The sequence below is a fragment of the Plodia interpunctella genome, chromosome 2, assembly GCF_027563975.2.
Source record: "Plodia interpunctella isolate USDA-ARS_2022_Savannah chromosome 2, ilPloInte3.2, whole genome shotgun sequence".
In the NCBI taxonomy this organism is placed as follows: domain Eukaryota; kingdom Metazoa; phylum Arthropoda; class Insecta; order Lepidoptera; family Pyralidae; genus Plodia; species Plodia interpunctella.
The window spans coordinates 9,495,273-9,512,700 of record NC_071295.1 but is presented as its reverse complement, the minus strand read 5'-3'; the positions used below and the strand labels follow the sequence as shown (position 1 = coordinate 9,512,700).

Here is a 17,428-nt window from a genome sequence, read left to right as displayed (position 1 = left end):
TCGGCTGGGATTTTTCTCATTTTGTTTTCTACATTAGCTCCAAATTGCACAGTTGTCGATCTATCGGTTAGAATTATTGTCATACGAATCTCATTACATTATTTATCAAACACTATAATTTTGATATCTAAAGCAAGATCTAGCTCTAACTGTTACAAAAATTAAATCTTAAATCTTGATAAAAATTAAATCTTGATCTTACTTTTTTATTATTATTTATATATTTTCTTGACATGTTTATTACATATATTTTGACATTTACTTGTAAAACATATACGTGATTTGTGATCTTCAAGTGTCTGAAAGTAACATAGGTATCTATTATTTTAGATTATGGAGATCGAGTATGTCATGCACACTCAAATGGTCAAACCGGTAGCGGCGTCGTGGATCGGGTCGGGAGGTTCCCTCTATTGTGGTTGAGCTTCGCGATGGCTGACTCACGCGTCAACTCGTGAACGGGTGCTGCCGGGGGAACTGGTCAGCTCGATCTTTTATTAAAAGTTTTTTTGTTTGGTTAATTATACATATATATATAAGTATATATATTTTCCTTTCATCAGCACTTGATCACAATCATAATATGTTTCAGTATACCTTTTGACCATGTACTTTATTGTGTACTTACATGTTATATTACTGATAAAAAATTATACATAAATTTATATTTAAAAAATGGTAAGCCCTTCTAGCATAATAGGGACCAACACTGAATGAGTTTCTTTCGGCATTTCTTCTCAACAGTGGTCGTTCCGAAATGCTAGTAGTTTGTAGCTTTGGTAAACATCATTTAATTTAGAATATGACGTGAAAAAGTGCCTGTGAAGGCCTAATTTCTGAATAAATGATTTGATTTTGATTGATTTTGATTTTGATCTTAACTAAAACAATACAGTTAAATCAAAAACACAATATAAAAGCGAATATAAAAAATCCTCCTGAAAATTTTAAACGACTACGTTATTATGTAAATTACATTAAAACAAAGGCATAGGTAATCGACATCATAGCGACAACCCAGCAATTATTACATTTGATGTCAGAATTATAATTGCTACAGTTTCTAGAATATTCTACGAAGCGTTCGGTCTACAGCTTTGAGGTTGTGGACGTTATAATAGCCGAGACAATGACAATAATTTTGTGTCCATGCATTTCCCGCTAATTTTACTTAAAATGTAACCGATATTTCTAGAAAGAACTTTAAAAATAAAATGCAATTTTTAATTTTATTCGTCAAACAAATTTTGTTACATGTAGTGTACATTCTTTGTGTCAAAATTGAGCTATCTCTATGGTGGGTGCCATCACTTGGGCTGATCAGTGCATTTGGGCACCACAGAGTTGGTACATTTTTATATTTACATTTTTATAGTTTCATAGTTCTTAACTAAATAATAAAGGTATCGTCTCTTTTCATCGCTGAAAGTAGACTTACTGACAAGCATTTGTGTAGTGACTAAATAGGTTGCTATCTTTATTATGTATCTTTACTATGTTCTTAAAAGATTTTAAAATGTTGTACTCGGAGTGCTTACCCTCTTAAGTGTCCCCTTTCTTCCGTAGCGCCCTCCGTGTCTCATCTCTTTTCATCTTGTTCAATTTATGTCCTCTCTCTTTTCCCCGAGTTTCAGCTTTGCATCCGGTTGAACACCTGCGCCCGCGCCGTCATCCGTCCTGAGTTATAAGTTTTTAATACTCTACGGTTTAATGTACTTTTTGTTTTCAGTGTTGATAGGGTCGTTTATTTGAGAAATTGCCATTTAATGGTATTTCTCTATGGTACATTTAATGGTTTTGGATTTTGTAAAAAAGGTCTTTAAATTTTTGACGCATCAAAGATTAAATATTTTCCTTTCTTGCTGAAATTATGAAGACTTTCTCAGCAGTATTTTATATAATTTAGTCTGTTATCAGACATAACAAATATTTGACATAACTACTTCAACAAATAATTATTCAAATAGAGTTGTGACACAACATAAATCTTGAATTAGCCATACCATGATCATGTAATTTCTGACATCTAAATTCAATTCCAACGCTACATAAATTCAAATAGTATTAGATTACGTATACAGCATTCGTTATGTGGTGTTTGATAAAGTTTTAAGTTAGTATACACTTATTACGTGAAATTTTTACTTGAAATTTGTCGTATGACCTAATAGATTCATTTATTTATATCGAGTGTGCTAACATTGGTGTCAGATTTTATTCAAGTTGCCTAAAGTTATCTGACATGACTTTTACGACTACTATGCTATCTGCTATCTAGTGTCAAATAGTCGCATACACACTAGTGAACTTAACTGTTCACCAATGTACCTGCACATTCCACCTCTTCGAATAATCTTATTTTTGTCTAATATACGCCTACTCCATATATTCCTCCCTGTCTCTAGCCTTTCTAATCCTGTTATATCTGGCAATTATGGATATAGTTCATCCAACTCTCTGCTGGAAAACCTCTTCCTCTGGCCTAGTCCATTTTGTGGTTTTCAAAATCATATTAGCTTGCCCATATTAAAAATGAGATGATTCCGATATATGATTACCCAATATAATTATGATTACCCTAGACGCTCATATCATTTCGACGCTGACTGTACCGCAACGAGAAAATTCCAGAAGGTTCATCTAGATCACAAACTCGATTCTAAAGTAAACTTGCAAACATCAGGATTATATCAATGCAAACAGTTGGATGACTCCATAGCTGCATATATTATTCAACCACAGCTAAGTGGCGCAGCAATCCGCCTCTGTCCATACATTATTCAGCCGCCAACTTGACACGTCGACGCCTGACGTACCCCCTACTACCCCCCCACCCCAGGAGCAGGGGGCACGTCACTTCCGCTCCCAATTATGCACATACTGAAATGTCACAGGCACTTAGTGGAGAATGACCCTTAGACCTATTGGCCGGTTGTTTATCGTTTTGTGGATTCGGGTTAGGACAAAATTGGACGATTCAAGGTTATTAGGTTCCGCGTTTTGTAAAATTATATCCAATCGTTATTTTCTGGTATTCAGAATATAATTTTTATTGAATTTAATTTTGAGATTATTTTTCAGATGAATTTGGAGACTGATATATAAAGTTATTAAACCAAATTAAAGTGTCATAGACTGCGTTGACGAGACCATTTATGCCCAACAGATAAGCTGCATGCCTGATTTACATCAAGCTTAAGTTTGTAAAAACTAAATTATCTTTATTTAAAAAATATTGAGTTCATCAGGGAGAAGGGCACAAAAGGACATGTAATTAAAACCGGTACCTGAGACTCATTAAAAAACTTTACAATGCTTCACACAAACCAATAGATAATTACAAAAACACTGTCCTTTAACTACCTATTAAAAACCGTACGCTACTTAAAGTTGTAAATGTTAAATCAAACGAGAAGCCCCTGTTACAGCAAATGCACCGGACCAGTTAGGGCCGGATATTTCCAGATATTTTCGGATTACGGAACACAGAAAAGCGTTTAACCTGGGTAGTTTATTAATGAAAATTGAGCGACATCCATTGCTAAAGCTAGACTGATTTAGACTAGACCTTACCGGAAAATCTAGGACAAGATATTTCCGTTGGTGGACCGATATTGGCGTGATCACGTTCCAGTTAAAAGGAGCTTTGCTCTTGTAAAATTTCGTTAGAGACGAGTCGAGTTTTAACTTGGAGGTAATCTTACCTGCGTGTTCACAATTGTTAAAATTATTATTTCATAAAAATTATAACGACTTTTTGGATATAATGTACTTAATTTATTGTGATTGTAAAGCTAAAATTTTATAAGTGTCACATTAATATTTATAAGGAAACTAGCAACCCGGCTTCGCTCGGGTAAAAACATAACAAATTATACAAGTAAACCTTCCTCATGAACTACACTATATATTGGTGAAAACATAATGAAAATCCATGCAGTAGTTTTAGAGTTTGTCGCGAACAGATAGACAGACAGACGCGGCAAAGGACTTTGTTTTGTAATATGTAAGGATAATTGCTTTTTTACCAAGCAGGCAAATAGGCATGACGCCCACCTGATTACCTGAATGGTAAATGATCACCATAGCCTATGGGCATCTACAACACCACACCAAACGTGTCGCATGCGTGTATTGCTGCTGTTAATGCCCTCACTCTTCAAACTGGAACACAACAAAAAAATTCACGGCAGAAATTGATATAAGTTCACTTATATCAATTTCTGACTTATGCAGATCACCTTTATATCAAGGTCTATTTCTGGTAATATATTCAATAATTCCAAGTATGACTACAATTGAATCCGTTAAAATCAACAAACACAAGTGAGACGAGATGAAACAGTTGCAATATAATCCACAGACAATCAAACACCCGTCCTACAGAACAACCAACTTTTCTTCCGACGCTGTAGGTTCGGCTTGGTCCAAATATAGCAGCAATTACTATAGTGGCGTAGTGCAGGAGCCAAGATGTATTAACATCAAAAGTGGTCTGTTGTGTTTCTGACTTAGAGTAGAACGAGGTAATTGCGTCGTTGTAATTGTAAGTAAAAAATCATTAGCGCCTAATCTACTAAGTTTTCCTTTACATTCAAATTTTCATCTACTTAACAGGTTTTTATTTGCAAATACAAAATATACATTACCTGAAAGTAAAAGTTTCATGAAACAATTTATTCATTACATTATACAGGGTTACTGGTATCCAACGCATAGCCTTCCAAAGGCGCATAAGGTACATAGAGACTAACATCTTTTGTGCTACGTCTTTTGTCGAAACAAAAATACAAAAAAAAACCTTTTTTAGTTTCAATGTCATTTCTATAAAACGTTAACTCGAACGAACCTAGTACAGGTTCGTTCGTCTCATGTTGTTTGACTATTACATAGAGTTAAGATGTGTAGAATCGCAAATTAGATTGTATTTTTTCTATATGAAGAAAGAAACTACGAATCACGAAAAGTCGTTGTATAAAAGTTGCTTGTTTTGATTTACCCAAGTAGTCTTTAGGAGGTTATGCGTTTGATACCTGTAACCAGTATAATCTTTTATTAATTTATCAGTTTTGGGCAATAACTGTCCAAATCACATTTGTTGTTATTACCAGAAAAATTGCATTCATGCCTGTCTTTTTATGTGTGGTTAATGAAAAACAATGAAATAAAACTCAGAAATATATTATCTGGAAGATCTATAAAAAATTATGTCTTAATATTTTTAGGTAAAAAGTATTTTTCATTACAAAATTTTAGGTCAAATGCCGCGTTTTACTTTAACATAGAAATCGTTTGGATCGTTCATTTCTCTGAAAGCACGTCGAACCGACGTGATATCAGCTTTATAATTCAGTAGGTTATCTTGAGCGGCCATTTTTCTATTTTCTAATAAGCACTGCAGTATTTTATTGTTGTAATAGCCTATATGTTTATTTTTCAATAAACTTTCGCATATCAAAAATGCATTTTAATGATGTTGATCTGTCTGTTGCTGTCTGCGTTGGGCACATGGCCAGTTACGTTAAAAACTAAATTGTGAAAACTTTGACTAAGCTTGACTTGACCAAGCTATTTCTATTACATGTATCTTTCTTGTATAAACATTAATTAATGTACTTATTATCGTGCAATAAAGTTATTACAAACAAACAAATAAACGTATACACAACAACAACTGAAAATAAAATGAAGGTCACCCGGTAATATTAGGATAATTTTACCATCAAACCAAACCAATTCGTGGTGAGGTATTTTGATCCAACGGTCAAGGATCTGAAGGTATCGATACTGGCTCCTATATCCGTATCAGTACGATCGATATTGAATAAATAAATGCTTCAGCTCCATTAGTTGCTAAGTTGTTTGAAGAGTTGTGAACTCGACTTGGTTTAAAGAGGCTCATTTTTTATACAGAGTGTGCACATTGTGTGATTTTTTGTATTAAACAAATATATTTAATATGATTCGAATTCGTAGAATTGCTTCAAACATTATGGTCAATTAAATATATTTTTATAGTTTACCAATTTCTAGTAAACTGAACAAAAAAAAAATAGTTCGTGAGACCATATTCACTACTGGGGTTTTCAAGTTCTATTAATTTAGTTATTGTCTTATACTACCCACCAGAGGATAAAAAATGTTATAATTTTATATGTTAATCTAAATTATTATTATTATTTCATTCACCATGCTCCTAAATTATTGATTTTTGTTTGGCCATAGTTGGAAACACGTGTAGGCATACCTTTTTCTTTAAACACCAATATGTATAAGTACTCATATTTATTGCAAATATTATTTTTGATTCTTCCTTTCCTATTCGGCATTCAAGTCTTTCAGTATACTTCATCACTTCAGTAGTACTTGGGATGACAGACAGGTCGTTTCTATCATGAATTTTTTTTCATGTTTTATTTCTGAGAAATATGATAGGTACTGCAAAAGGCTTTCGAATAACTTGAAAAATAAGAAAGATATACGCTTAAAATTCTAAAAAGGCCAAGATCCAGAATCATTTCACATACTGAGGCATTATTTTACTCATAGCAAATGTTATGACCATAAAGGCACCTTAGGCATGAGCCTAAGTTTCAAAATCCAATAACATGCAATATTGATCAAAGGTATTTTCTCATCTTTGAACCCTGAAAAATGAAAATAAGTATGATATGTATAAATGCATTTCTATCGCCCTGTATTCTGTCATATTTATCGACTCGAAAGTAATTTATATTTCAATCAGTAAACGACAAATTGGCTGGTCATACCAAATATTTCACTTGTTTCTGTAATGAACAATGTTTAATTTCCTCATAATTTTAACGGTCTGTCCGCTAAACAGATTTTGATGAACAGAGTTAGTCGTATTGCTAAAGATCTAAGTATTCAAGTTAGACTATATTTTTTTAAATTTCTACCCCCCAGAAACTAGAAATGTAATTAAAACTTTATATGATAAACGCACCCGATACTTACATATAGCCGAAAGCGGAGCGTAGTGAAACAGCTAGTTAAAAATACGTTTACACACCTACATTAAAATGTATGTATTGTGTAAAATTCAACTTCTATTTCATACATACTAAACGAGTTTCCTATTTCAAGGTAATTTCGAACAATCAAATGTATAGTTGTGAACATAAAGTTTGTATCAATGTCGTTCATTTTCATATAGATTAAAACATCTCCCGGTGCGAAATAAGTCGTCGATATCTCAAGGACATTCCCTATGGTCAGTGTAATGAAAATATCATTGTTGGTACTTACAAATTAGTTTTTTTTTTGTTCTAACTTTGCACTGTTATGTCCGTTATGGCAAGAGTTTGTGCACCAATCAAAGTTATCGTAGACCACCACTTGCTTCTGGTAAAGAAAAACAGTAAAGAGAAACTTACACATATTTTACTAATGTGTATGCGACGACGCCTACACATTAGTGAACTAAATAGTAACAACACACAGAACACACTAACTAACACACTAAGTAACACTTTCTCTACCGTTGAAGCGATTTTAGGTGACAGATTTTATTCAATTTTATACGCATCTGACAAAGTAATAAAATGTTGAAAGTAAAACTTTTAAATGTAATTACTTTTATACATCAAAACAATATAACGTAGCCTAAGTGAATTGTCTATTCAACTTGAAAGCTTTATACGCCTATAAAATTGAGCCGCGGTGTCAAATCGTAAAATTTCACTTAAAACTCATTAACAGATCGTAAGCTTTTATGTTTTAAACCAAAAACTATATCATCAATCACTTTATGCATTAACGCTTATTGATTGAACGATGCATGATTTACATTGGAATAAATACTTTGAGGGAAATTTAATAATTAAATTAAATAATTAAATATCACATTTGCCATTCATTCAGACAATGCACGAAGTATCTTTTTGTCCTTTCAGCAGGCCTACCATCAACTTTTACAGAACGATTCCAATGCAACTCAGTTCAATTTAGGCACCTAAAATGAATCGCATTCATACTAAAAATTAAGTCGATGGTACGATTTGCGATGCAGGTCAGTTTAGGTCGTAAAGTGGATCGCGTTAAGAGATGATGGTAAGCCCCCTGGACATAGATTTAAACAGCTCTAACTTTATTAGCACTTTAGATTGTATTCTGTATCAACGACATAAAAATCGAAGCTACTTTGCCTTAACTGCAATGTATGCTTCGTACCTGTGGGAATTCCGGGATAAAAAGTACCCTATGTATTATGCCAGGTTATATTCTACCAGTGTATAAAATTTCATAACAGTCGGTCCAGTGGATTTTGCGTGAAAGAGTAACAAACATAAATACATACACACATCTTCACAAACTTTCGCATTTATAATATTAGTGTAGGACTGTAGGACATAATTATGTGACTTAGTGTTTGAATCGTTACAATATGTCTAAAATTGTTTTAGCTATTCTTTTGAAATTATAAAATTCCTTGACAAGACTACTCCACTCAGGGTTTGGCGAGGGAGATTCGGGTTTAAAAGTTACATTGTATTACATCGAAATCGCTCCAGTTCATGTAGTCCACAATGAGTGACAAACATTACTCATACATACAAACTTTCGCATGTATGATGTTAGTTTTAGTATTGTATTGTTTGTATAAAACATCTTTAAAATGCCGTATTACTTCCATCAATGAGTAGAGGTAGGTATGGTGCATGTTGTGCACTCACAACCTGCCTACAGAACGGATGTGGGGCCACATGGCCCAAGAGAGGCGGCTGCGGCACGGGCGTCTTGCCCCTGTTATGATAACAGTCTTAATGTGGACATACCCTAATTTAATATACATACTTACCAATACAAATTATTATTATTGCATTGCCCTCAAAAAAACGATTATAATACAGTGAATCAATCGCATGTCAAGTTACCCGGCGTGGATCTTTTTGGCGCGGTAATAGAGGTGAATTTGCAATGAATGTGCTGTCGACTGTATAATAAAACATACCAATAGCGGGCTCATTATGATTTAACATTTATTCGTTGAAATATTGTAGATAGAATTGTAAGATCCAGGTTTTCTCATACTCGTAACCATAAAACGTAGAATGATGAAACCAAGAAAGAAAACTCTTCCTTGGTTTCATCATACAACGTTTTATGGTTTTGACTGTTTATTTCGTCGCAAGAGTTTTATATCGATGCTTTTTAGAGACAGTGTAGATGTGGGTACTTGGTCTATACGTTATTTTAAAGCGGCCCGTACCGGCTTCGCTCGGGTAAAACCATAAAAAACCTATATATTAAAAATTCCACATCTTAATCCTTTGTGTAGTTTTAAAGATCTAAGCATACATAGGGACAGACAGCGGGAAGCGGCTTTATTTTACACTATGTAGGTAGTGATGGTCAAGTATAATATTTGAATGTCATGTCCACACTAAGGCAATCGTGGGTAAAAGCGGACAACATTAAAAATCGACGTGGATAGCACGTGTGCAGCAATTTCAGGCCCTCGTGAAATAATGGGAATCTTATTACATTGCGTGTCGGTCAACATTTAAGATTTTAACCTCAATAGTATTTAGTTTATATATAACCAGGTGTGCGTAATGGCTAGGATGAGATTGGAATGTGTTTAGACTAGAATATTATGATTTGTGCTTCTCGTTGTAATATTAAATTTCGAATGTCATGTACGAATATCTAAAATAGCTAGTTGTTGTATGTTAGCATGTTGATAGCTACATGCATTTGCAGCTTGCTGGTATATTAGAACTGAAATGGAATGTCGAGTAGTTCTTTAATAAATCGAATATTCTGTGCTCTGTTCCCCAAAAATTCGAATATTGTTTTCGAATGCTCATGTAGGAATTTAGCAATTTCATTTGCCTTTATTAATCTAGAATGTTCGATCTGATATGTCGTTGAAATATTCAATAGACATGTATGAGAAAGGCCGCCACCGCTCCTGTAATGTCCTTATTATCTTATATAGTATTTGGGCAGTTATTATATTTATCACTAGATCTTACACGGGGCTTCGCTCCCGTGGAAATTTTGAAATAAAATATAGCCTATAACAATCTTTGATAATGCACCTTTCTAATGGTGAAAAAATTTTTGAAATCGGTTTGCTAGTTTCGGAAATTACTTGCCTCAAACATACACACCCATAATCGCTTACCTCTTTATAATAATAGTATAGATTAGGTGACCAACTTGCAATTTTTTTTGTTCATAAAAATATCAAAATTCGCATGTATATAATAATATAACAAGTTCAAATGTTACCAGTTTTTATTTATAGTTTTCCCGATTTAAAACAACTGTTTATATTTGGTAGCCGATACACAAGGCCACACAATTTGATTGATCTAGATCTCATTAATTTGATGCGACATTCTCTGAATCAACTTTCAAGTTCTATTTTCATAGAAAAATGATGATCATTTTGTTCCTAAAAGAGTGTTATCACAAACCATGCAAATATCAGTTCCTACTTTGACAAATAGGTACATTTGGTACATTGATAATTGATTAGATAGTGGGGTACTCCCGAATCTGTAACGAGATGGATTTTATCAGTAGGTACTCGATACATGACGCCATGGCCGTGTTAGCGTTATTTCAGTGAAGTGTATGTATGACCTTGTATCTTATTGAAACATTGTGACATGAAATATGTAAAGCTACAAAAATTCATTGCAAATTCGCTACTATTACCGCGACATAAAGATGGCGGGTTAACTTGGAATGTATTCGACTGTACTAGTAACAATCTTAGTTCTTAAATTATGAATAAAAAGGTGTGGATGGCTGTTTGATGCAAAATGTAAAGTGTGTTATTGGGAAGGTACTTTAATAGACGAAAATGTTAGGATTTCAACTAGGATCTAGCAAGAATAATAATATTGTTATTCTTTCACACATGTTATCTCTATTCAGATACAATCTCATCTTGGTCAAATGTCCGAAAAACATTTTTCTTTTCGCTTCACTGATATTGTTTTTCAATTATTTATATCTTATATATGCGAAATCATCTGTCACGCTTTGATGACTAAACCGCTGGGCACATTTTGATGAATTTTGTAATAAGTAGATACTATTATAGCCGATCGAGAAATTGTTATATTTGACCAAATGACAAATATTGGACGAGACGAGCGCAACTGCGTGCGTAACCTAGGAAAAATATGAGTTGAGTTAAAAAATATGCATAACAGCTGCGAGTCGTTACAGACATTAAACCCTTGCAAATCTGCAGTTTATGACAACAGCTTTACGGCCGCCGTTGGTCGCTCGTGTAAACATCCCTGAGGGCCGACCCCATACGGTTCTAAAATTAATTTATTGCACGTGCTTTTGTTTAAGATTTCGTTCGCGTTTTGTTTTTTTTTTTAACTGGCTGATTTTTCCTTCCATGCTGGTCTGCGAGTGAAAATAATGACAATGATAGAAAAAAGAAAGTCATTTACTTCATTACTTTTTCTTTTTTTTTTCAGAACTGAATGGCCAGCTGCATCTTCTCACTGTATTTGTAAAATATTTACCTAAATATATTTACGATTATGTTTTATAAATATGTTTCCACCAAAAATATTTTCATGTAATTATGTATTACAATTTCACGTGACCTAAGCCTTCACAACAAGCCTTTAACTTCGCAACCTAACACTTTTAAAAGCTCTATCAACTGAGCACTATCTTTCTTAGTAATAGAGTGTCGGAGCCCAGGGTCCGAGTCAAACTAAGGCACCTTAATTTTTGTGTGCATGTCAGCTCACACACTCTAAATATGTCTCCTGTTTTATAAAGTTTCACGGAATTCTAAGCAATCTCAGATAAGCTTCAAGTTGTGCTGATTGGACCATGAAGTGTCTCAAACACTCGTATAGAGGTCAGAAGGTCGGGGGCATTATGCAATGGGGTGGCTAGTGTCACCCCATAAATGTCAACCACTTTTAGATTTATACCTCCCAAGAGCGGAGAAAGATGAACACGCGCTGTGGAGGTATATGTCTAAAAGCATCCATTTTCAATCACACCTAATTGAACGCATATCCTTATCCTTATTTAATATAAAATTATAAAATAAAGTCCTGTACCGCGTCTGTCTGTCAGTCAGTTCGTGATAAACTTAAAAAGTACTTCACGGCTTTTCATGCGTTTTTACCAATAGATAGAGTGATTCTTGAGGAAGCTTTAGGGTTATAACTTATTATGTTTATACCCAAGCGAAGACGGGACGGGCCGCTAGTGTACTATATTTCTTGAGGCGTACGGTGCGCCAGATATCAGTGTATGCGCAGTATTACCCCAATTTCTTTTTAAATAACTCCAACGGAAATACAACTTATTGATGGGATAAAGATTTTCATCTTTATTCTTTATCCCATCAATAAGACAAGTTGTGTTGTTGAGTACCTACGTTATGTTGTTGTGTACTCCAATCCCAAAAAAGATCCAGAGACATGAATAGTCATTTCTATTCAAAATTTGAATGATTATATAACAATCAGCGTTAGTGCACCATATTATATAAGCTTTGAGGAATAAGCAGTTTAGGCATCTCGACACCCTTGAAAATCGGTGCATTTTTATGAAAACCTGGCGCGTTATGATACAGTGGAGATTATGTCTTAATCACAAGGTGACAGGTCCAATTTGAGAGGTTATTTTACTTGCGATGGAATTAATTACAATACTGAAAATAATTCGCAAATACCCATCCAACTAAATAAATATTAGGTAAACATTTCCCTTATATTTATTTACGTAGTAAAATAATTTCTTTTTTTTTTCTTATAGTGCCGCGTCTCATCAAACGACTTAGTATTACATGGATCTCACAACTTTTTACGGTAGAAAAACTGCGAGACTTTTTGTTTTTTTACAGCACGTTTTTGATGGCATTTACCTTCATCAGGGCTCTCCCAACCACAGATGTAAGTAGATCTATATCCCTCTTTATGCCAACTTTTGAAGTTATCGCACTAAAATGCGTCCGGGTTGACACCGGTGTCTTAGATTTTTCATCCAAGGGTAAAAAACACTTGCTAGACGTTTTTAATTTATTAAATTTAAACAAAAGGCAGTCCTCTGCCATTCGACCGGAAAAATTGATAAAAAAATGGCCAATTATTTTTTTATTTTCAAATTGGTTAGTAATTCCCATTTGAAAATAAAAAAATACTGTTTTGTTTTAGATGAACACATGAATCATTCAATTGTTTCAACGCTTTGGATAAATCGATCAGCATTGTACGTAGCTACAGTTTAAGATAAAAATGATCAATTGTATGTTGATAAAGTCAGTATGACAACCTTCGAGATCTGATAATGTATTCTTTACGAATAACATATATTCTAGTTTATGCTAAAGAAATAAAAAAATATGATTGATCTTATTTTTTATTGATAGAAAAACGAATGTAATGAATTTGCAAATTCAGTTCTAATAACATGCATTTACACTCCGACGCAATCACATATTTACTACACCTATAAATTTAACAAGTCTATGTAATTGATTTCAACATGAAATCGATACAAGCGTGTATTGAATTACAACTATCAACTCTTACCTACAAAATTCTTTTTACGAAAGAATTTGTGTTGAGTGAATGTTGCTTAAAATGCTGAATAGTGATATAATAAGGAAAGTATACCCGACTGCAGTCGATGCTGAGTCTGGTTCACCATCTCCATTTCCATCCCCGTCGCCATTTCCATCCCCGTCGCCATTTCCATCCCCGTCGCCATTTCCATCCCCGTCGCCATCTCCATTTCCATCCCCGTCGCCATCATCTTCACCACCAGATCCTTCGTCGTCATCATCGTTTCTATTGTCCAAAGTCCACTTTCCTTCTGCGTCCAGGAAATGTTCTTCGTAAATGCCATTCCAGAAATTCACAGTATTTTGGTGAGGATTTGCTAAGCTAACCTCCAAATTAGCATTAACTTCATTACTTACTTCATCATTGTCAAGGATGCGTAAGTAATTCGGGTCCTGGACAGTAAATGGTTTCCATTCTACTAGAGAAATCTGCGTTGTTGGTACTCTGAAACAATTCATTCAAAAATGCAATAATATCTAACAATTCAAAGTTGGACAGGATGTGGATATTATGTCATATATAATTAGTTATTTAAAACTATAGATGTTACAAAATCATGGTTACTAACTACTCACCCAGATTTAGCGAAATTTGTCCATCTTTCTACAAGAATTTCACCAACAGTAAGGTCTCTAACTGGAACTGTTTCATCTGGTGATTCGTAAAACATATATGCCAATTCTTCACTGTGAGTTGCTGAATCGAGTGGGATAGGTCCGACAAATGGCTTTCCTAGTTCTCCTTTATAAGAAAACTGATATAAATATATCGGGGCATTGGTCGCAGTCGATCGAAGGCGTGCCTCGCGTATAGTAGATACTAAAATCATAGTGTCTCCATGATAAGTTAGATATTCACTAATGTCAATGTTCGAACCCTGTCCAAAGTAAAATTGTCTAATTTCATTTGCAATTTGATTTTCTTGTTCTTCATTTTCAAATTTCAAATCGGCTTGTATAAAATCTTTAAAATCCGTTTCCATTTTTTTAATCCAATCAGATTCCAAAGCTTCTTCTGCTCTAATGGTACCCTCTTGGTCAACAAATCCAGTCATAAATGGGATTTGTAGGAAATCATTATTCAAAAGAATTGTGTAAGGAGATTTTGTTAGAAATGGGACTACATTGTCTAAGTTTTCTTTTTCTATACAGGGAGCAAAAGCTAGAGAATTGTCAGTTAGGTCTAATTCATTGATGACTGCCATCAAAGCAGCGACACTTGTTCTAGTAAAAACTTCAGAAAGGGTTTCAATATCATCAACTGTATGTCCAAGAGCTTCGGCAACCTGTACTGCATATTCCAAATTATCACGAGTTACAGCCCATGGAGCAAATGCATTGCCACTTTGAGAAATAGCCTTATGGACTAGTCCTTGAGCTGTAGGAGACATAGTTATCAAATCCACAGCTGCAGCACCACTTCCATGCCCAAATAATGTTACATCTTGAGGGTTGCCACCAAATTCAATAATATTTTGTTGCACCCATTGCAATCCAGCGATAATATCTTTTAATCCAGCATTACCAGGAGCAGTTTCAGTACCAAGGCATAAGAATCCTAATATGGATTCACGGAAAGTAAGTGACACTACAATGACACCGTTATCCATAAAGTTCTTGAATGTCAATTCTTGTTCATAGACCTTATCGAACTCTTTTCCTTTGACCCACACCATGACTGGTAGGTAAGCATCGTTGTCTAACGTTGGCGTATAGACGTCTGCGACTAAACAGTCTTCTGTTCCTTCGTAACCAACGCCTAGAGCACGCACGCATCTTACATTTTTTCTATTGGCTATGAAAGTATCTTGAAATGAAGGAGGTGGTAATGGTGCCTGTAAATACATATTAAAATAAAATTAAATATTTTTATTTTGATTAAAATTAATGATCAAGCAGGTTACAAATTTTATTTCTATCTCATTTTTTGATCAAGTAAAATGATGTAATGTATGAATTACTATAGCTGCGCTCTGGGGCTTCGCTCCCGTGGGAATTTCGGAATAAAAAGTACCCTATATGTTATTCCAGGTCATGTTCTACCTGTACACAATATTAATAACAATCCGTCCAGTAGATTTTGCGTGAAAGAGTAACAAACATATATACACACGTACATCCTCACAAACATTCGCCTCTATAATATTAGTAGTAAGTACGATTTGAGCTTATTTACAACATCTTAGACTTCATCAGTCTAGATAGAAATCAAAGACACTCAAATTACCAAAAAAAAATGTTATATATGACTTAATTTTTAATGTTACATAATACTATAGTATATAGGTAGGTCTTATAGCGATCATTACCTTAAATCTATGGCTGCCAGAAGTAGAATCAGCATAAGGAATTCCATGAAACTCAAAATAATTTCCATCATCAGCTTCTGAACCAACAATTGTACCTTGAGATATTGTCACTTGTGGTGGCGTATTTTGTCCAAAGATAAGGGCAGCCACCATGGATAAAATACTTAAATTCACCCACATGGTTACTTAGCGCGCACTTAATACAGACTAGAAGAAATTTGGTGGTTCAGATCAGAAATATAGAGATTAGATTAAAGTAGCATGCATGATTCAGATTAATGTTCAATTGATAAATTATCTTCTTCAATAGTGTAATAAGATAAATAAATAAAGGTCGTTAGAGGTTTGGAAATCTTTGAATAAAACTTAAAAGTATATTGTATAAAACGACGCAATATTTAAAAATGTTAGTCACGAGAAGGTCACTGACCTCATCAATATATTTTCGAAGAAAAAATTATGTCCCTTCTAGATATTGTAGATTGTAACGTAATTCTGAACTTTAAGATAAACTCAATAAGGTTGGTTATATTCTTAGTGGTCCATTTTTTCAGCGGTTCCTCAAGGGGGTTGGCTGTTACGTGAAGGGAGGGGCGGGGAGAGGGTTCGAAACGTGCGGCACATGTGGTTGCGCCCGCGTCGCTTTGTCTTCATGAGAATTTCTGATTCATTAGCTTTTGGCGTATGCGACTCTCATATTTTATGACTCAAAACATTCAACTGTTCTCGATTATGTTTATTTACGAGCTTTGTCGTGTATAATGGTGGAAAAGGCAGACAAATACTATAAAATAACACACAGATAAAAGAAAAATAATAACTTATTTAGAAATCAGATATTCACAGGTTTTTTACAAGTTTAAATTATATGTATACTTATTAATTATCAAGGCTAAAAACTATTAGCTTTTGAAAAGCTAATAGTTTTTAGCCTTGAATCACTGCTGAGAAGAAATGCCGAAAGAAACTCATTAGGTATGTAATAGTATAAAATCCTATAATAATGATTAGTAATTTGTCATAAAAAGCAAAATATTTACAAACTTATGATATCCAAATTATACTAACGTGCATAGTTTATAAATCAATTAAATAGATATTTAAATATTTGTCAAAGAAGTATCTACCTAATGAAAAACTAATTTCTTACTGAAAAGGACAATATATTTTAGACAAGCAACAATTTGTCAAATTGCTTAATAAAAGGTAAACGAAACAAAACTGAAAGTGTATATAAATTGACAGGCACACAAAATTTCTCCTAAATTATGTTAGTTTGTCTCCCGGGTTGTCGCGCCGCTGAGCCCAACATGTGTCTCACCACGTGGGATCTTTAGCAAAAAAACTAAACTCCAAATCGTCCTAATCACCAATTAAAGCACAAAGCAAAATAGACTCTAATCATTTAAAAAACGATATCATTTGCCATGAATATATAAATTGCTTAAGATGTTTTTAGTGTTACTTATGTCACCTTGTGGGAGACACCGGAGAAACGAAAGGTTAAATGTTATGCGCAGCACATTGAACA

The 17,428-nt window shown here is 34.1% G+C and overlaps 1 protein-coding gene across 1 annotated transcript; it reads right to left on the bottom strand.

Annotated features, from left to right (window-relative positions):
- Positions 1-13,370: 13,370 nt before the first annotated feature.
- LOC128679673 (venom carboxylesterase-6-like) lies at positions 13,371-16,120 on the bottom strand. Its single transcript, XM_053762063.1, has 3 exons — positions 15,898-16,120; positions 14,165-15,423; positions 13,371-14,033 (listed from the first exon to the last, which is right to left on the bottom strand). Exons 1-3 carry the CDS (start codon positions 16,075-16,077, stop codon positions 13,571-13,573), a joined length of 1,902 nt encoding a protein of 633 aa, XP_053618038.1. The 5' UTR covers positions 16,078-16,120; the 3' UTR covers positions 13,371-13,570.
- Positions 16,121-17,428: the final 1,308 nt, after the last annotated feature.